The following is a 20,818-nucleotide window of genomic DNA, read 5'->3' on the forward strand; positions in this document are numbered from 1 at the left end:
GGAAGAGTGGGTGGCGGACGGCACACTTAGCGAAAACCCATTGAATCTGAGTGCCGCGCCCTGATCTCTCCCTGCCCTCATCCTGCCGGCATTTGTGGTTGGGAAGCAGGGCCATTTCCTACCTCAGAAGGCCAGGACAGTACAGGGACGTGCTGCCTCCTCACCTCCAGCCAAGGAAGAAAGGACTCACAGAAACATTAGGAGAGCTGGACCATGGTCCCCACAGATAGGGTGAGGGGCATGAAGTGCTGGTATCTGACACAGGCCCAAGAAATGCAAACCACAGGGCAGAGGCGGGGGCCACCTGCCTGGCAGCAACAAGAGAGCCAGCTCGGGACATCTGCCAAGCACAGGAGCCTCAGTGCCAGAGCCCAGGTGTACCTGCTGTAGGACTGGGCTGTTTCCTTGTCTCTCTCCCCCTGACCTTGGAGGAGTCAGAAATCACAGCTAATGAGTGGGTAGGAAATGGAGCCAGGAGGGCATGAGGAAGCCGGCTACTCTCCCTTCTCTGACTTGGGCGTCCTGGCCTGAAGCAAGCTGGGTGGAGAGAAGTTCTAAATTAACTAGAGCTACAAGATTTGATTATTTTACTAGACTGGACATTTGCATTACTAGAAGGAGAGTCTTATTGGCACCAAAATTCATCAGAGGACTTTTTATTATCTGAGAGTGACAAGGAACATTATGGGGCTTGGCTGATGGGATCAGACGGGGCAATAAAGGAGCAAATTAACTTGTCTTCTGCTCACAGCCTATCAAACCCAGTTTGCCTAATGAAAAACAGCCAGGAGTTCTTACTGTGGGCTTTTACAAACATTTTTACAACCTCATCTCATTTGATCCTCACAGACCCCAACAAGGTAGGAACTATTACGATACCTCTTTTATTGAAGAGGAAATGGAGGCTTAGAAGAGTTAACTTGCCCAGGTCATAGAGCATGTAAGCGACAAAGGTGGCATTATCCCTAGTAGTCTCTGGGATTCATGCTTTTTTATCACTGTGCTTTCTTGATAGTGGCTCAATAAATATTTATTAATTAATAAATAAATGTGGAGTGTAAGCATCTTTGATTCAGTGGAAAGAAGGCCTTCGGCACTGCCCCAGCTCAGGCTCACTGTTGGCTGGTTCACTGTGTTTTAGAAAACTAGCACTGATATATCAACCAACTACATAATTTTATCCCAGAAGAGGGGACGGGAAGAAGAAACGAGAAGCCAGGGAGAGGCCGCTCTGGCCAGCAACCACCTGGGTTCCCTGTGCCAGAATCCAGCAGTCAGTCATGCCTCTAACTTAAAATTTGCCTCTCCTGACAAGATTACACCCTGTAGAAAAAACATCTGCTGGGTATAAATTTGCTGCTTTAAAGGAAGAAAAAACTAAATTTGATTGCAGAAGACTGGAAAAATCTATTTTTTTCTTATCTTCTCCAAGTGAATCTATATAGGGTTACCTTTCATGCGTGGAAGATAATTATAATAAAAAGTAGTATAATTATTATTATTGTTCTTATTAATGGGGAATTCAAAACTAGGAAACCCCATGTCTGCCACACTCTTACCTCACCTCTCTTCCCCTGCCCCTATCCATGCTGAAAGAGCTTCACTAGATTCTTGCAGATTATATCCTTGGTGGAATCGCTTTACTTTTAATGAGACCAGTTTCGTGCTCAGGTAACCCTGTCTTGAGCTTTGCAAGACTGAAGATCCAGCTCTGAGTAGACTGATATCTGCATAATTCTGGTGAAGCCTTTGTAATGAAGACCTGTCCTTGGACAAATGCAAGATAAAATTATATAAATCTGAATTTTAAGCTAAATAATATATGCCATGGACCAACCTCCCTATACCCTTTCCTGGCATGAGTATTCGATGCTGGCCAGGTGAAGCTGAGGGTCCCTACAATCATTTGCTTTAAAAGCCATGAGGAGGAGGTGGGGTAAAGGGCACTCTCGTTTTCTTTTAGTAGAGGAGATAGCTCAGGGTCTCTTGTTTCAACTTCCATCCTCACCTCATCACCTTTCAAACCTCCTTCTTCCCCTCCCCATCTTTCATCATGGTGGCCATGGAATTACTTAGTGAGGTTTGGGGAGAATCATTGCTAGGCTCATCAGAACCATCTTGGCCTCAAATGAAAATGAGTTGATCCTGCTGTGATAGAAAGTGGACCTCGCCAACAAGAAGATGGGACAGTTGCACAAAACACCAGTTGTATGTGCTCAGTCTGAACTGCCAGGGGCTTGTCTAGAAAAACTCGAGATCCACATTGCAAGCCTGTCCTAGACATTCATTCAATATAACAGCTAAGCCAAGTCCTCCAGTAGTTTCACCAGTCAGCGAGCAGTGAGTTGAATATTGAAAAAGAGACTTCCCTCAGTCTCTGTTCAAAAAGAAACTTGTCAAGCAAGCCCTACACCTGATGCTTCCAAAAATAACTGTATTGTTGCGGAAAGAGTCTACTTCTTTTTTGATTGAATGAAGGAATTAAAGAATTGATGGCTTGGTTTCTCTAATATTGACAAACTGGATGTCACAAAAATTGACAAATGTTTTGACAAGGATAGTTCAACCTCCCAATGTGGAGCCTGTCAAGTTAAAAATAAGAATACTGAGCCAGGCACAGTGACTCACACCTGTAATCCCAGCACTTTGGGAGGTTGAGGTGAGAGGATTGCTTGAGCTCAGTAGTTAGAGACCAGCAACATAGCGAAACCTTGTCTCTACTTAAAATAATAAATAAAATAAAATTAAATTAAATTAAAAAGCCAGGCGTGGTGGCACATGCCCATAGTCCCAACCACTTGGGAGGCTGAGGCAGGAGGATCATATGAGCCCAGGAGATCAAGGCTGCCCTGAGCTATGATCATACCATTGCACTCCAGCCTGAGCAGCAGAATGAGACCTTGTCCCTCACCCCAAAAAAGAAAGAATATTATTTAAACAATGATTCCAGATTGTAGAATCACAGGTTTTCAGCTCCAGAGAGAGGGAAATATAAATCTGAAAGTATCATGTGCAGCAAGATAGACTCACTGAAAGGGTCAGAGTCTTTCCATGGCTGACCTAGAAGCAAGACAGTGCCAGAATCTCACCAGCCTTGATGTTCTCTGGAAAGAATGCTGTCAATACCTAAAGCAGAAGCAGTGGAGAAACTCAGTTTCAGTTCATAAGCAAGGACTGAAACACTTATTCATTCATAGAGGTATGAATCACTACATGGGGATTTAGTGTGTTTATGTTTATAGTAACAGGTGGGAGTTTTCTTAAAATCACCAATTCCTTTTCCCAATGAGATGGCCCAATTTCTCCCCAAGGAAAATTAAATTATTGCCACAGGGGAAGGCTCCCTTTCACTACCACAGTAAAGAAGTAGTGACTCTCTCTGGGCATCTTCTTTATTCCCTACCCCGATGACACGCCAAAAGGGGATGCACATTGCCCTATTTGCACATCAGGAATCCACAGAGCACTCATAACAGAGACACGGTGAACTCTTACAGTGAGCGCAGTCACTGGAGTTCAGCAAGCACTAAAATGATTCTCCTTGACTCCTATTACTCCACTTTCAATCCCATCATTTCAGGACTGCCTCAGCAATTCATAACCTTATAAATGTCAGGGTCCGCACGAATCTTGAAGGTCTTGTCTATGTTGCAATGATGGAGGAAGTTTTGGATTTGTGGGGGGCGGAGGAGTGGTGATTGTTTACAAATAGGAAACTCGGCCGGGCGTGGTGGCTCAAGCCTGTAATCCCAGCACTTTGGGAGGCCAAGACGGGCGGATCACGAGGTCAGGAGATCAAGACCATCCTGGCTAACACGGTGAAACCCCTTCTCTACTAAAAAATACAAAAAACTAGCCGGGCGAGGTGGCAGGCGTCTGTAGTCCCAGCTACTCGGGAGGCTGAGGCAGGAGAATGGCGTAAACCCGGGAGGTGGAGCTTGCAGTGAGCTGAGATCCGGCCACTGCACTCCAGCCTGGGTGACAGAGCAAGACTCTGTCTCAAAAAACAAAACAAAACAAAAAAAAAAACAAGAAAACAAATAGGAAACTCATATTTCACATGGTATTAAATCATCAGGGCTGCCTATCAGAACTTGCCTGATCCAGATGAAATCCACAGACAGAGTGCTTATGGCTACACAGAATGTCATAAAAAGATCATGAAGGGCAAGTACGTTGAAGTCTCTCTGTGTCCGGTTGAGGACATGGACTTGCATTAATAAGGGTATTCAATGGAAATGGCAGCCCTGCCACTTGTGTGTTTCACCCTCCTACCTATTTCAGGTTCCTGCCCCAGTTAATTCCCACAGAAACTGTCATTTAACCTTCTATGCCTTCAGATTTAAATTCTGCAGCTCTCCAGGCACACTTTCTGTTTGGCTTGAGTCCTTCCGAAACCACCTGGCATGCTAGCCCAGGGTTTGAAAGGCTCACAGAGGTCTTGAAAGTCTTGCCAGAGAACTAACAATTTGGAGGAAGCTCTACACTCAGGCTGCAGAGTTTTCAACAACTTGATTTGCAAAGGAGCCATGCCCTATACTTCGTTGGAGTGAAAAATCCTTGGTTTTTATTGCCTTTGTAAGTGGCACACCTATCTCTCTGACTGCAAAGGAGTAATTAAAATGTGAATTTGGAGGGACTGTGCCCATCGCTTCCAACCAGATGTTTAAATTCTGGCCTCATAAGTTGCCGAAGTGGAGAAATTGGGTTCTTTAAAAATAAGTACACGACTGGGTGTGATGGCTCTCTCCTGTAATCCTGGCACTTTGGGAGGTCGAGGCAAGTGGATTGCTTGAGCCCAGGAGTTTGAGACCAGCCTGAGCAACATGGTGAAACCTTGTCTCTATAAAAAGTACAAAAATTAGCCAGGTGTGGTGATGCATGCCTGTAGTCTCAGCTACCTAGGAGGCAGAGGTAGGAAGATCGAGGCTGCAGTGAGTGCTCTTTTAATTTTAAAATCAAATTAAAAATATAATCTTAAATTGAAATTTCTTTTTATTTAAGAGCTTCCAAGAGTTTTTCTGAATTAAGTTATTAACCAGAGATCGAGGCTGCAGTGAGCCGTGATCATGCCACTGCACTCCAGCCCAGGCGTCAGAGTGATACCCTGTCTCGAAAAAAAAAAAAAAAAAAAAAAAAAATAGGCCAGGGGAGGTGGCTCATGCCTGTAATTTCAGCACTTTGGGAGCCCGAGGTGGGCGGATCACCTAAGCTCAGGAGTTTGAGACCAGCCTGGCCAGCATTGTGAAACCCCATCTCTACTAAAAATACAAAAACTTAGACAAGCGTGGTAGACAAGCCTGTAGTCCCCGCTACTATGGAATCCCGCTAAGGCAGGAGAATCACTTGAGCCCAGGAGGTGGAAGTTGCAGTGAGCCGAGATCACACCACTGTACTCCAGCCTGGGAGACAGAGCTAGGCTGTCTCCCCAAAAATAAATAAATAATAAATAAATAAATAAACCCCACCATAGGATACCATCCCCAACATTGGCAGTCATGTGGTTGCTTTAATTTCTTTTTCTATTTTGCATTCTCAGTCTCCCTGAGTCATATCCACTCATGGCCTTTTGTAAAAGAAATACTTTTTCAAGAATATTATCTTGGATTACTTAAATTACAAACTAAAAAAGGCAATTAAATAAAGGCTCAATGTTCTCTAATCTTTCTGCCTAAAGATTTCTAGTCAAAACCAACTGAAATGATTTTTGAAAAAAGTATACAAAGGGAAATTGGACTAAATGGAATAACCCTCAATAATGAACGCTAGAGTCAAAAATGGAACTCTTTTGTGAGCAGGCACCAATTGGGGATAAGAGAGAACTATGGCAGTGATCTTCAAACTCTCTTGCTTGAGCGGCCTGGAATTTTAAAAACAATTTTCTTTAATTTATAAGCCAACAGCTAACATTTTTCACCATAAATTTAAATAATAGCAAAGGATGCAATTTGTATTTTATTTAAATTCTAACATTTAACGTAGAATAGTTGTATTACTCTTTTAAATGTTTCCTGTGGAATTCAAATACCATGCCTATTTGATAGCCATTGTCATCCATTTAAAAAATTTTAGGAACAGGCCAGTGCAGTGGCTTACTCCTACAATTCCAGTGCTTTGGGAGGCTGAGGCAGGGGGATCCCTTGAGACCAGGAGTTCGAGACAAGCCTGGGCAACATAACTAGACTCTCTCTCTACAAAAAAAATTTAAAAAACATAGCCAGGAATAGTGGTGCATGCCTGTAGTCCTAGCTACTCAGGGGGCAAAGGCAGGAGGATGGCTTGAACCCAGAAGTTTGAGGATGCAGTGAGCTATGATCGGTCACACCATTACACTCCAGCCTAGGCAACAGAGCAAGACCCTGTCTCTTAGAAGGTAAATAAATAAATAAATAAATAGTATAGGAACAAGGTATTTAATAGAAAGTTTACATTGTTTCTTTTTCACTTGAACTTAGTATTTTACTCTACTGTACTGCATTTTTAATCTGGAAAGTCTTTTATTGATCATCCCATCATACATCTCTCAAAAAAACTATGACCTTAGGTTGGGCATAGTGGCTCATGCCTGTAATCCTAGCTAGCTGGGAGGCTGAAGCACAAAAATTGCTTGAACCTGGGAGGTGGAGGTTGCAGTGAGCCGAGATTGCATCATTGCATTCCAACCTGGGTGACAAGAGTGAAACTCTGTCTCAAACAATAATATTAATAATAATAATAATTTTTTAAAATGTGACCTTAAATTGGAATTTTTTTATTTACTCTTAGAGCTTCTAAGAATTTGTCTGAATTAAACTATTAACATAATAATTACTATAAATGGATCAAAATTATAAAAGTATCTTACATATTTTAGAAATGATTATTAAACAGGAAAAATGAAAATGTATTAGAAATACCTCTCAATTAGATGGATGGGGAGTTTTTTTCTTTATTTTGTATCTGTGGTTGAATGTCACTTATTTCTAGAATAACATGATACAGTTCTACTTTTTAAATGGATGAAAATTATTGTTCTCAAGAATAATTAAAATATGGGGAGTTGAAAAATTTTTTAATAGAAGAATTAAAGAATTAAGTAATAGAAGTTTTTGTAATAATATAGTGCTGATAAATTATCAGAAATATCTTGACTTATAAAATGATTATCTAAGCTTTAGACTCATTTTTGAACACCTACACCAATATTTCCAGTTGTCTTTTTGATTAGCATTCTCAGGTTTTTACAATTTTGAATATGTATCAAAATAATATTTCTGATAGTAACAAGTGTGCTTTCTTTTAAGTGGGAGAACAGTTATAACTGGGGAGATGCAGAAGGAGAAATATCAAAGAACAGATTTTTTTGAACCTGAATCTCTGGAAATTGATTAGCTTTGAATTATCATGGAAGAAGTATGCTTCAGAAAGTAAACTCCCTAGAGCCGTGGTCCCCAACCTTTCTGGCACCAGGGACTGGTTTCATGGAAGACAATTTTTCCACAGACAGGGTGCAGGGGGGATGGTTTCGAGATGATTCAAGTACATGACATTTATCATTAGATTCTCATAAGGAGCATGCAACCCACATCCCTCACATGGGCAGTTCACACTAGGGTTTGCCCTCCTATGAGACCCTAATGCTGCAGCTGGTTTGACAAGAGGTAGAGCTCAGCTTCACTTGCTCACCCACAGCTCACCTCCTGCTGTGCAGCCGGGTCTCCAACAGGCCACAGACCTGATCGGTCCAGTCCATGGTCCAGGAGTTGGGAAACCCCCTGAGCGGTCCAGTCCATGATCCAGGAGTTGGGAACCCCTACCCTGGAGCATGCACACCCCAGTTTGAAGACCACTGAACTAATAGTTCAAAATGCCAAGCCAAAAGGGAAGGCGCTGCAAGAAATTAGTCTTTTCTAGTTTGAACTATAACTTAAATGTCATGGCTTCAGAGATAATATTTGATGTACATTTTTCATTATTGATACTTTAATTAGGATAGTATTATAGTTTCAAGTGTTGCAAATTATCCTTGAAAAATTCTTAACATTGAGTCATGGAAAACAGTAAAGTAACACATGAATACTTGTGTTTATTAAGATAGTATTAAAACCTTAGCCTGACACTTTAACATCTTTTACAGTCCAATATTTATCATTTTCAAGGTCATAGAACTATAATTAGAGTATTAGACTGAGAGGTAAGTTAAACACCAACGTATCATGTGAGCAGTTGCCCATGGTGATAGGATTGATGGTGTCATTTTGCCATACTTCTAGCTGTGCTTATGCTACAAAAATGTAGTTTTAAACTCTTTGGTTCTATTAGGTACTACTGCTGCATCATCTAACTCCAAAAGGAAAAACAGGATTTAATTAGCTAAGTGCACATATTTCTTTAAGTTTTTCCTGGTTGTTTGGATGCAAAGTTAGTACAAAACCACATGGATGCCGTTTTCCATATAATAATTCACGATTCCAGTCACTCTAAATGACCTTTGACTTAATTAGCTGAGAAAAATGAACAGTGTTTGTGTAAATATTGGTGATAACTGAAACTTAAGATTTAACGGGAAAAATAAGATTTGAAATATCTTAAAGGTAGATGCACAACGTAAACTCATTATGTGACTATTACTGTATAATGGCTACATTTAATAATAAAACTCTCCTGTTAACACTTTTACACTGTTGGACACATGTGGGGGGTGGGGACCAACACACACACTGGGGCCTGTCGAAGGAGTGTGTGTGGGGAGGGAGAGCATCAGGAAGAATAGCAAATGGATGCTGGGCTTAATACCTAGGTGATGGGATGATCTGTGCAGCAAACCACCATGGCACACATTTACCTATTGCAACAAACCTCCACATTCTGCATGTGTACCCCTGAACTTAGAATAAAAGTTGGAAATATATATTTAAAAAATAAATAATCCTCTCTTGTTCAAAAAATAACAGTGTCTGAAATTGCCTTTTCTCTAAAGATATGTAATTATCCCATAAGAATGGTGAAAGAGCAAGATGAGCAGAAAAAAAGCCTTTGACTGTGATGGTTCTGCATATTAGGACCTGGAGCCTTGGAGAAAATCTGAAGAATACCAGAATCTTTTTTGAAACACCTGTGCTTCTGCAATGTCAGCCCCTTTGCCTGAAACCCAGTAGGTCTTGAAATGAAGCCACTAAGTAAACTTCCAAATTAGAACCTGCTGCTCCACATCCTTGTAACTGTCATAATCTTTAGCTGTGCAAATATCACATGAACAAAATTTTTTTAAGAGCCAGAGTTATTTGTTTAAATCTAAGTTTAAATTTTATGGCAGATGACTCATGCTTCCAACATTGATACCCACCCTCCAATAGGCTGGTTCCGCTCCATAAAACCAAACAGAACAAAAAGTTAGGCTCTATGGTCTTTGAGTTTTTCAAAATTCTAGTTTGTTGTTTCGAATAGAAAGAAAGACATCTGAGTTTTAGGATGTTTGGGTTGGGAGCCAGTTCTCCATGGGTCTCTCACATTTCTTCATGTCTTGTGGGAAAAGGCACTGACAGCTCTAAGCTGTCTTTCCAAGGCTGTTTGTATAATAGCCTTGTTGTAGGCTGCATAATAAATAGTCTTGGAGATAGAGATAGTGTCACCCTCTGGAACAAACGGCAAGTTTGTTGACTGTCCGCTAAAGATAACATCTCCTAGAAAACATAACAAAGAATAAAAATAAATAAATAAATAAATAAAATGTCTCCCTCTGGGGAAGACATCAGGATGACTTAGTCTCTATTATAAAAAATATGGGTTTGCTAGGCTGGGGTGTTCTCTCAAAAAAGAAAATATATGCAGGTGTCATCTGACCCCCTTCATGTTAACCTGTATTGCAGCTTGGAGAACCTGGGCAAGTGTTGATATTCTGGCTATTGCTTTGCTATGGATAATAAACTACCCTTTGTCTCTGACCAAGGACTCTTGTGTTTCTCGTCAACATCATTAAACTGTGACAGGCTAACTTGTTAGCTTGCAAGTGGGGTAAAATCTCAGCCCCTTACACTTATTGACAGCTTAATTACTTGTGGCGATGGTATGATTTTTCTACAAAGATCTTTGAGTACTGTTATCAACTTTAGATTGCCCATTCACATCTGAGAGATTTAATGTGATTCTTAAGGCTGAGATAATCCATTGAAATATTTCTATAAACTCTAATGTTTAATTAGGTAAGCAAAAACACTTCCCTCCCAGATTCCAGCTTTAGATTGTCACATATTTCTCTTAGGAGAACCATGAAGGAATTTCCTCCAATCTTTTTGGTAAAGAGTCAAGTTTAAAAACATTCAATTACATGAAACCAAGGTAGGAATAATTATCCTACCTTGGATGGGCTATTCTCAATCTTTTTGTCAGAGGAAGCTGGGTCTCATATTTGGAGAAAAACATGGAAAAACTTAAAATAAATTTTGTCTAACACTGTACATTTTTTAAAATGGTCTTCATTTTAGTGAATCTAAAACATGAAACTTCTTCAGTCACCAAATATTGGAGATGGCCTTGCATCCTCAATTTAGTAGCTTTACTCAGAAATAATTTTTGGCCAAATGTGTGTGAGGTTCCACACAAGCCATATTCACCTCTCATTCCCTGGATATTAGGTCAGAGTCATACCAGAGGAGATCAGGATATCCAGCCCCAGACTAGGCAGCTCCGCCTTAATTATGGAAGCTGAAAGAGTTCTAGAAAGAATTTTTTTATTCATCCAACACATATTTATTGATCCCCAATTGTGGGCCAGGTGCCATGTTAGGCCTGGAGAAGCCAATGTGAACAGGGCAGAGTTGATGTTTGCACAGGACATACAGTCTAAATTCGTTGCACCAACTTAGAAGAGTGGACATGTAGGCTGGGCACAGTGGCTCACGCCTGTAATCCCAGCACTTTGGGAGGCCGAGGCAGGCAGATCATGAAGTCAGGAGATCAAGACCATCCTGGCTAATATGATGAAACCCCGTCTCTACTAAAAATACAAAAAATGAGCTGGGCATGGTGGTGGGCGCCTGTAGTCCCTGCTACTCGGGAGGCTGAGGCAGAAGAATGGTGTGAACCTGGAAGGCAGAGCTTGCAGTGAGCCGAGATCACGCCACTGCACTCCAGCCTGGGCGACAGAGCGAGACTCTGTCTCCAAAAAAAAAAAAAAAAAAAACAGAAGAATGGACATTTGTCTGTTTCTCAGTCTGTATCTCACCTTTCCTCTTCTTTTACCAAAGCTTCGTGATTTTCTGTAAAACCTGTCTGGTTTCCTAGGAAGTCCTCTGGACTGCAGGTGACCTAGGATTGAACTAGACTTCTCAAAGCCACAATCTGGTCTCTGTGGTCCTGACTCAGCTGGATTTATGTGTAGAGGGAGGGAAAAAAGACCACAACATCGTAAATCAATAAAGGGCTTGAAGCACTTCCTGTGTGTCCCAGAGTGACTTAAGCAAAATGCCTGTTGAAGTCAGTGCTGGCATTATCAGAACTGTTCACCTCATGTCTAGACCACAGCCAGACATTTAATAACACTAATGACTAAGTGTATGAAGTCCATGCCACACACCATGCACTGAACTAGGGGCACATTATACAGATTCCTTCATTTAACTCCACAATTAGGCCATCAAGTGAATACAACTGCCCTGTTTTCCAGATAAGAAAACTGAAAGCTAGAGAGAGCAACAGACTTGCCCTAAGTCCTACACGGTGGTGCCAGATTCAAGGCCAGGTAGTCCAATGGCAAAGTCTGGTCCAAATTCAAACACGATGGCTTTCTTGCAGCTCTCCTCACCCTTCAAGCTCATATCCTCAAAGCCATCTGACCTGCCATTAGCCCTGCTTCAAGACCCCCTCCTCCGAGATTGTCACACTGCTTTCTTCATCAAACCTTGGTCAGAAACACCTTCTGCCACTATCATATTGGAAATAACCCTCCTCCAAGCATGCCCTTTCACTTACCCTCTTGTATTTTTCTTTGTCACTCTTACCTCCACCTAAATTTTAACACTTCTGTCTCCTGAAACTGTATCACAGGTGTGTTCATTTTTTTTTCTTTTTGCCTGTCCCCATCACTAGCTCGTGAAGATAAGATGAGGATCTCCAGCACCTGGTACTGTGCCTGCCATCTCGTGGGTGGGCAAGACACATGTGCTGGATGTGTGAGTGAATCAATGAATCCCTACCACTTCTCTCTCTATCTTTTCTTCTTGCTCACTCTAAGATGTTTTCTTGCTGGAATTTCTGCCCATTTGAGTCCTCAGAGTTGGTAGAAGAGATAAGGGGAGATTATTTGGTGTCATCTGTCACTTGAATATGTGAATACAAAAGTAGCTGAAGGATGACAGTCACAGCTTTATTATCTAACTTCATATGTGGCCTTGGGAAAAATGCCTTTCATCTGCTCACCGTGAAAAATTATTCATCATGAGATGAAAGAAGAGGTCAATTAATTAATTTATGGGCATATGAATTTTTGGATAAAAAGCCCTAATAATTATCATTTTAAAAAGTCACACATATTTTTCTGAGTTACAGTGGCTATTTTCAGGAGGGCTGGGTTTCTACACAAGTATCACCTCACATGAACTCATGAAATAATAACATTATGCCTTGGGTTTTGGCTCATCTTGACTTTACTTGTGAAGCATGAATACAAAAATCTTCGCATTGTTCTGTGTCTTCACAATGTCAAGAATCTGTGATTCTATGTTGTGAAAGAACCATGTCAGAAAAATTCTGTTATTAAAGGGAACTAAAGTGATTATGAAGAGCACCCCAGAAACAGTGGAGAGTTGAGGTAAGATTTTGAACACATTTGAAGTGAAAGATAAGATATGGACAACAGAGTGCTTAATAAGTATATATCCTGCTTTTATTTGATTTAAGAGTTTTAATGTTAGCTACAGAAAAATGGAAGGGAGGGGCTCTTAGCCTCTCTGGAACCATGAACCTCTTCGGTAGGCTGGTGAAGCTTATGGACCTCTTCTTAGAATAATATTTTAAATGCATTCTAAAATTACATGAGATGTTGGGTGCAATGGCTATATAATCCCAGCTCTTTGGGAGGCCAAAGCAAGTGGATCACTTGAGGTCAGGTGTTCAAGACCGGCCTGGCCGATATGGTAAAACCCCATCTCTACTAAAACTACAAAAATTAACCAAGCATGGTGGTGGTGCACAACTGTAATCCCAGCTACTCGGGAGGCTAAGGCAAGAGAATCACTTGAACTCGGGAGGCGGAGGTTGCAGTGAGCCGAGATCGAGCCACCAGACTCCAGCCTGGACAACAGAGTGATTCCATCTCAAAAAAAAAAAAAAAAAAAAAAAGTACATAGGATTACATGAGTACTCCCTCCTGAATTCTAAATTCTGGGGCAACCCCATTATTTTACAGTTAGGGGAACAGGGGACCAGAAAGTAAAATGATGTAGGACATCCGCTTTAACCTAAGAATAGACACACTTTCCTGGCAGAAGAAAATCATGCTGTGATCTAACACAATTAAGGAATGTTGTTCCGAGCCAGTCCATATTTAAGAAGGTCTAATAAGGATGGTTTAATCTTGCTTTCAATGTTACTTTAGAACAGCAAGTACTTTTCCCTTCATACCTCTATTTACACAAAGGATTTGTTTGTATTACAAGCAATAAACTCTCTAAATACCTGAGCACTAATCACATCAGGTTAATAAGTTTGGTAATGCATTCATGATCTGGTATGAAAAGCTTGTTCCTAATAAAAATCTTCTTTAAGCTCCAACTAGTTTATATAGTTTATACCAATGCCCTAGAATACAACTGGGGGTTGAAATGAAATTACTATTGTATATTTTCTTTAGAAAAGAAAAAGAAACTAAAATGTGAATATGGACATAAAGGATTGACTCTTGGCAAGAAAAAAAATGGAGAATTATTTGGGTCTCTTTTAAAAACACGAGGGGAATTCATAGCCTCAGGATAAGAATGTGAAATGACTGTTCTCTTTAGAAGGTGTGATTTGGATTCCTGCCTCTGACAGCATGACTCCAAGCCTCACATGTGATTACCCAGGCCAGTCCTTGCACCTGCAATTGTAAATTGGACAGTCCATGAGATGTAAGAAGTATTTCCTTTTCCTAGATCCAAACTTCCTTCAACCTTGAGATTCTCCATCTTGCTGGCATTGCTTTTGGTCTAAGTAGTTCTCTGAAGCTCCTCTTCTCCATGTTGTAGCAAAAAGCAGAGGATCCAAAAAGCATCCACAACAACTGTTAGATATTATGTCCAAAATTCTCGAATAACTATTTATGCCTTAACAAAGAAATGCCTAAATATATCCCACCAATTGTTTCTTAACACTACTAAATCTCCTGCATCTTTTCTTACAGCCAAAATCAGAAAGAGATTTTTTTTAAATCATGTCCAAGTGATGGATTGTTCTGCAAAAAGCCTCGTGATGGTGTCTGGCAGGAACAGAAGTTTTTTTGGCATCCTAGTATTTCTAGCTTACTTAGTTCCTAGCCTGCCCACTAGCCAGATCTTTACACAAGTAAAGAAGCCCAGTTTGAGATCTTTCCTATGTCTGCATCGTATTTTTAAGTCCTTTTCCTCATTCTCTCTTAAAAACACAAAGGTAAATAAACCAGCATGATTTTTAAACAGACTCATGCAGTGCTCACTTACAGGGACAGAAAGAAAATATGTGAGATGTTTCTTCCTTCAAAATGCTTACAGTCCGTAACTACATTCTGGTTAATAAACCAAAATAAACATACAGAAGTAATACACTATTGCTAAGAACTAAGATGTGTTCTCACGTTGTAACCTACATTATATCATACTCTCATATTTTATAGCGTCTAAAGCACTCTCGTATACATTAGATCATCTGATGTGCACCTGTACTCTAGGAGATAGGACAGATATTACTATGCCCATTTCATAGATTAGAAATAGCTCAGAGAAGAAAAATCACATAAAGGTCCCACCACCAGTAAGTAGAAGAGCTGGGATTAGAACAGAGGTTTTCTGATTTTAAATTTACACCCTTTGTAGCCCAGAACTGAATTACTCTAGAAACACACTAGTAGTAGTTCATATTAGACCTCTAAAAAATGGAGTGGATTCAAAGAGGAGATAAAGCTTCCATTAAACTTCAAAAAGAGGAAGGATCTGGATAGAGGAGAGGGGGAATGAAGAGGCCGCAACAAGTGCTTTGTGTGTATTGACTTGGGTGTGGAGCAGTGGGGAATAAACCCACACTGACAAAGTATTGCCTCATTGCACAATTCCAGGAGGCGTCATTCACTTTTCTGTTACGTGGAGTCTCTGGTGACCCTGGAGCACAAAACTTAGACTACAAGTAAATCGTGGCCCTATGGTAGTGCAGACGCCCTAGTAGAGCTGGGTGAGATAATGGAGGGTCTTGAAAAACCAGAGGTTTTGCCTGAAACATAGGTGATATAGAAGCAGAAAGAACATGGATTAGCTTTCAGGTACCTAAGGTTCTAGTCCCAAATCTGTGTGTCCTCAATCTCCCAGACTTTCTTTTATTTTTTTTTCAATTAAATAGCTCATGCCTGTAATCCTAGCACTTTGGGAGGCTGAGGTGGATAGATCACTTGAGGTCAGGAGTTCCAGACCAGCCTGGCCAACACCGTGAAACCCCGACTCTACTAAAAATACAAAAATTAGCCAGGCATGGTGGCAGGTACCTGTAATACCAGCTACTTGGGAGGCTGAGGCAGGAGAATCTCTTGAACCCGGGAGGCGGAGGTTACAGTGAGCCGAGATCACACTATTGCACTCCAGCCTAGGCGACAAGAGCAAAACTCCATCTCCAAAAAAAAAAAAAAAAGAAGAAGAAGAAAAGAAAAGAAAAGAAAAATGTTGCGCCAGATCATTTCTAATCTCCTTTTCATCTTGAAAGGCATTTGACCTGTATGTCATGGAAGAAAGGAGGAAATCTTTGAAGATTTGTAAACATTGATGACATGAGGAAAATAGTATTTAAGGAATACTGATGTGAAAGTTGCCAGTACCAAAATGGAGTCACTTATGTCAAAACACAAACAAAATGGAGTCAGGAGGGCAAGAAAGAAGGAGCTCTTATCATGAGAGATTTCTGCAGGTACTACACGGTTTTCCTGTAACAGGACTTATTGCAAGGAAATCCCTCAAGACTGCAGTATTCCAAATAATCTGTTTTCACAAAGACACTTGCCTAGCAAGTCTGTCTCAACCAACCAATAAGTTGGCTAATGCCAACTCCTATAACAAACCCCTGTTACCTTTGGCCTTTGTAACTTTTGGTTACAGTCTATGTGGAATTCTTTTTGTCTTTAAAAGCTCCTCCTTTGCCCCAACCCCCAGATACGTCTATGAACCATCACAGCATGCATATCACAGGTTTGCAACACCCCTGCTACTCCCTATTAAACTCTTTGCTTTGGAGAGTTGGTCACTCATTTTAGGCTGACAGTGGTCTGGAGGATGGATGGGTGTGAGAAGGGCCTGGAGTAGACAAAGACTTCTGGAAGGGTATCCCAGTAACCTGACAATGAGATGATAAGAGGTAGCATAGGATGGCAGAAATAGGAAGGAAACCATAAAAGCAAGAGCCATTGTGATGATTGACTAAACTGAGGAAAAGCTCCAGAACATCACGCCGAGTGGCAGGAAGAGTGACTGCCCTCTGGAAAGGGAATGGAAGTGGTAAAGAATCCTGGTATAAAAGGAAAAGGAATTCAGCTTTGGGGGTGTTGTGTTTGGCTGACAGTGAAGCTTCCAGGGGGAGAAGTTTAGTACTCATTGGGAAAAAAGGAACCAGAAGTCATGTGAGACGATGGAACCGGAGATAAGCGAGAGTCATCAGCTCAAGGGAGATAATTAACGTTCCTGAGAAAACAAGCATGAAAGCCTTTACAATGCATTAGCAAATGTGTTTTTCAGTTTTATAGCTAAAGAAACAGAAGGCCAGGAGACCTTAATAAAATGACCTCACCTCTTGTTTTAGATGGAATGGAAGCTAGTCGTATATTTGAATAACTAACATTTTGATTTTTAAAGTCTATCACAGCAATGGACTGAATTTAGGGCCCTTGACTTTTTGAAATTTTTTTCCCCCGTAGTCACATGTATTCTCTCTTAGGCCAGAGTCTGTTACTGTGGTGATTTTGTGCTGTGTTGCTTAGCTAAGCTAGAAGGACATTTCCCAGAATTCTCTTCCCTGGGTAGCTCTGGACGAGGGTTGGAAAGAAGAGAAATTTGCATGATTTGGAAGGCCAAAGTGACCCCACAGTGCTGTGCTGGAGGCGTTGGTGCCGGGCCCTAGCCACCACCGCAGCTCGTACACCCCGCTGCCGATCACTGGTTCCCCTGGGTGGAGTGCGGGCCCTTTGAGTTTGGCCAGATCTCCTCCTATAACTTCTCCAAGCACTAGACCGGGCTCTGGGAGAAGGCAGCAGTTTTTCTGCAGGTCGCCGGCCTCACTGGAGTGATGTGGTGAAAGATGCGCGTGCTGCAGTTTCCTCGCATGGATTCCAGTTTGTCTACCGGATTCAGTGAGTCCTCTCTGCTTCTCTCTACTTTGAGTCCAGCTTTTCCTCCCGCCTGCCCTGCTGTCAAGCAGAAGCTTCAGAAGGCCACCACCAGATGCCAAGACCGCAGACTTCCACATGCTTCTTCACCAGCTTCCCTCTGTGCCTTGATTAATAAATTTTTCCCTCTTCCCCAATTGTCCCCTTCTAGACCTTTGTGTTCTCAGCTTCTCCTACAATTGTGTGATGCTGAATCCCTATAGGAAATTTCTTATCGTTATCACTCGCAGTGGTTCTAATTCCCTGCTGCAGTTGCTCAGGCTGTCTACAGATTACCCAGGCCCTACTATACCCCATCTCTCTTTAGTTGACTGCACTTGTGCATTTTCACTTATTCCCAAGGGACCATTAGCTCTTAGTAAATGATGATGAGATTTTTAAATGCATCTTAATATGCATGAGATTTTTAAATGCATCTTATATAAATGGCCATCATGACAGACTAGAAACCAGGATTAAATAATGTACAGAAAAACTATAGACTTCAGGTGTCTGACCTTGGGCACCTCCACAACCCCCAGAACTACCCAACTCCAGCTATTAAGTAAGAGAGAAAGAAACTTCTAACTTGTTTAAGCCATTGTTATTTTGGTCCTTGTTACATCTGCTGAGCTTGAATTCTACATTCAACATTTTCTTATTTTATTTTATTTTATTTTATTTTATCATTATTATTATTATTATTATTTTGAGACAAGAGTCTCGCTCTGTTGCCCAGGCTGGAGTGCAATGGCGTGATCTCAGCTCACTGCAAGCTCCACCTCCCGGGTTCACACCATTCTCCTGCCTCAGCCCCCCGAGTAGCTGGGACTACAGGCGCCCGCCACCATGCCCAGCTAATTTTTTGTATTTTTAGTAGAGACGGGGTTTCATCGTGTTAGCCAGGATGGTCTCGATCTTCTGACCTCGTGATCCGCCGGCCTCAGCCTCCCAAAGTGCTGGGATTACAGGTGTGAGCCACTGTGCCTGGCCAACATTTTCTTAATACATTCAGTTATGCAAGTAAATGCACAGCAAAATTGCTCTTCTTGTTATTACCCTTCTTCTCTTTCATCCTATAACTCAGCCTTATAAAAAGTACATGTTCACTTACTTAGCAGAGCTTCAGAAAAGGAGAGCCTATTTCTCCATTTTGCAGAAATGCACAATGATCCATTAGTATCCTGATGGATGGACAATGATACACTATTTTTATTCATTCTTCCTTCTAGTGGACTTTCAAGAAGAAGACTGAACTAAAACTAACATTTACTCTTAAGACCAACACAGGACTGCCTATATCTGTCTTAGACTTCAGATTAATGTTGAATTTCAGAAGATAAAACATATTTTCATTTATTTCAGCAAGTCACTTAATTTCTCTGAGACTCAGTATCTTCATTTGTGAAATGCAGTGAATATCCTTTCTTCTCAGGCTTGTTTTGAAGGTAAAATGAAGTACTCCAAAGTATGTAAAAACTGCCTAGCACAGTATTTGACATACTAGATGTCGATAAATATTAGTGGAATCTAAAGCTTAAACTGTATTTTAAAAGAATTAGCATAGAATGTTATTGAAAGACAGTTGCCAGAAATTTTTTGTTTTGTTTTGTTTTCTTTTTTTGGAGACAGGGTCTCACTCTGTCACCTAGGCTGGAATGCAATGCTCACTGCAACCTCTGCCTCCCGGATTCAAGAGATTCTCCTGCCTCAACCTCCTGGGTAGCGGGGATTACAATTGTGCGCCACAATGCTAGCTATTTTTGGTATTTTTAGTAGAGACGGGGTTTCACCGTGTTGGCCAGGCTGGTCTTGAACTCCTGACTTCAAGTAATCCACCAGCCTCAGCCTCCCAAAGTGTTGGGATTACAGGCATGAGCCACCATGCCCTGCCTCCAGTAATTTTTTTAAAAATAAAATTTGGTTTTCTGAAAAGGAGAACTCTTGCTCTAATACAATAAGGTATCAAATGATGTGTTAGAGACTGGAAGAGTTGCTGCATTTTTCAAAATTACCCCAAAACTAAAGAGAGATGGGTAGCATGAGATTGAAAGGACTCTAACCATGAGTAGGTTGGTTCAGGAGGCCTAAGATGAATGTCTCTCATATTATGATATGTGCCATGACATATACTCTTTCAACCCGAGAGGTTTTCTGAATTAGAAAGAAGAGGGTATCCCTTTCTTTTTCTGTGGCTTTTTCTTAGACTCTTAGCTAATCTTGACATTTCAAAAAATTGGACCAAGAAAATTGATGTAAAAAGGAAATATTTTTAGTTTTATGATGAATATACAAGAAGAACAAGAGATGCTTGCAGAAGAAACCAATGGAACAATAACTACCACCTGAAGTTTATCAAATGAGCAAAGCTTATTGTACTTGTTAACATAGAGAAGTTTCATACCCAAATCTGAGTTGCTCCCTGGTACAAGACTGCACCTATATCTTGTCCTTCTGCTTTGAAGAGTTTCTTAAAATAAAAATGTAAATAGATAAGATGTTAGCTCAAATTTCATTAGCTTAAAGTCTCATAGTAGCCATATAAGTATCTCATAGGTACACACTCAAGATAATTGAATCCCAAAATAATGGTAGAAATCTGTTTCCAGGAAACTGTTCATTAATGGTAATTATCATTGTTAGCTCTTAAAAAGCAGATTTAAGGTTCAGAAGCAAGTCTGAGGCATCAGAGGCTGGTGGTATTGTAATGTTTACTCTATCTGCCCAAGCAGTCTTATGGGGGAAATATGTCTACTCACAGTGCAGAGGAAGGGCCATGTCTTGGTCTTCCATGTCTTGGACCATGATCCAATCTTGCCACAGCTCTTTAGGCCTGAACTTCCATCTCTGACTTGGCACAGCAAAGAGTAGCGTCAATCAGATCTCACCCAACCCTTCTCTCTCTCTTTGGAATTTGAACAAATCAATATCTAGAGACTGAGTGCACTTAAAAGTGGGATTAGAAGCTGAAAAATGAGGAGGTAGAGTTAGAGCAGGAGAGGCCATATCAGCCATGTGCAAGTCTAGTTATTAATTGAGATTAAGCAGGCCAAACCTGCTGGTTGATGACCAGAAAGAGGCAGATACAGAGAGTATAACTCAGTCCATTCACCTACAATCTCCCTGAAGATAGGGATAGTGTCTGTCTTGTTCATTACCCTTTCCCCAATATTTAGCATAGTTCTTGGTTATGAAGAAAAAAAATTTGTCACTCAATACATATTGCTTGAATGAATAGTTAATGAGTTAGCAGTGGATGACTAGAGCAAGCCC

At 40.9% G+C, this 20,818-nt stretch overlaps 1 protein-coding gene across 3 annotated transcripts in view; it reads right to left on the bottom strand.

The window, feature by feature from the left end:
• The window catches only part of LOC105465642 (solute carrier family 2 member 12), a 67,883-nt gene that overhangs the window by 21,594 nt on the left and 25,471 nt on the right, over nucleotides 1–20,818 (bottom strand). Inside the window, exons 3-5 of one of the 3 annotated variants that reach the window (XM_011714192.3) lie at nucleotides 20,305–20,396; nucleotides 19,950–20,015; nucleotides 1–3,126 (exon numbers count right to left, since the gene is read on the bottom strand). The exons of 1 other annotated variant lie outside the window; for it this stretch is intronic. In XM_011714192.3, the coding sequence (XP_011712494.2) occupies nucleotides 3,061–3,126; nucleotides 19,950–20,015; nucleotides 20,305–20,396 (224 nt within the window). In that variant the 3' untranslated portion in view covers nucleotides 1–3,060. The remainder of the gene's footprint in view (nucleotides 3,127–19,949; nucleotides 20,016–20,304; nucleotides 20,397–20,818) is intronic. One more of the 3 variants, XR_977670.2, reaches the window with a different exon arrangement.

Source organism: Macaca nemestrina, chromosome 5 (assembly GCF_043159975.1).
Source record: "Macaca nemestrina isolate mMacNem1 chromosome 5, mMacNem.hap1, whole genome shotgun sequence".
Classification (NCBI taxonomy): domain Eukaryota; kingdom Metazoa; phylum Chordata; class Mammalia; order Primates; family Cercopithecidae; genus Macaca; species Macaca nemestrina.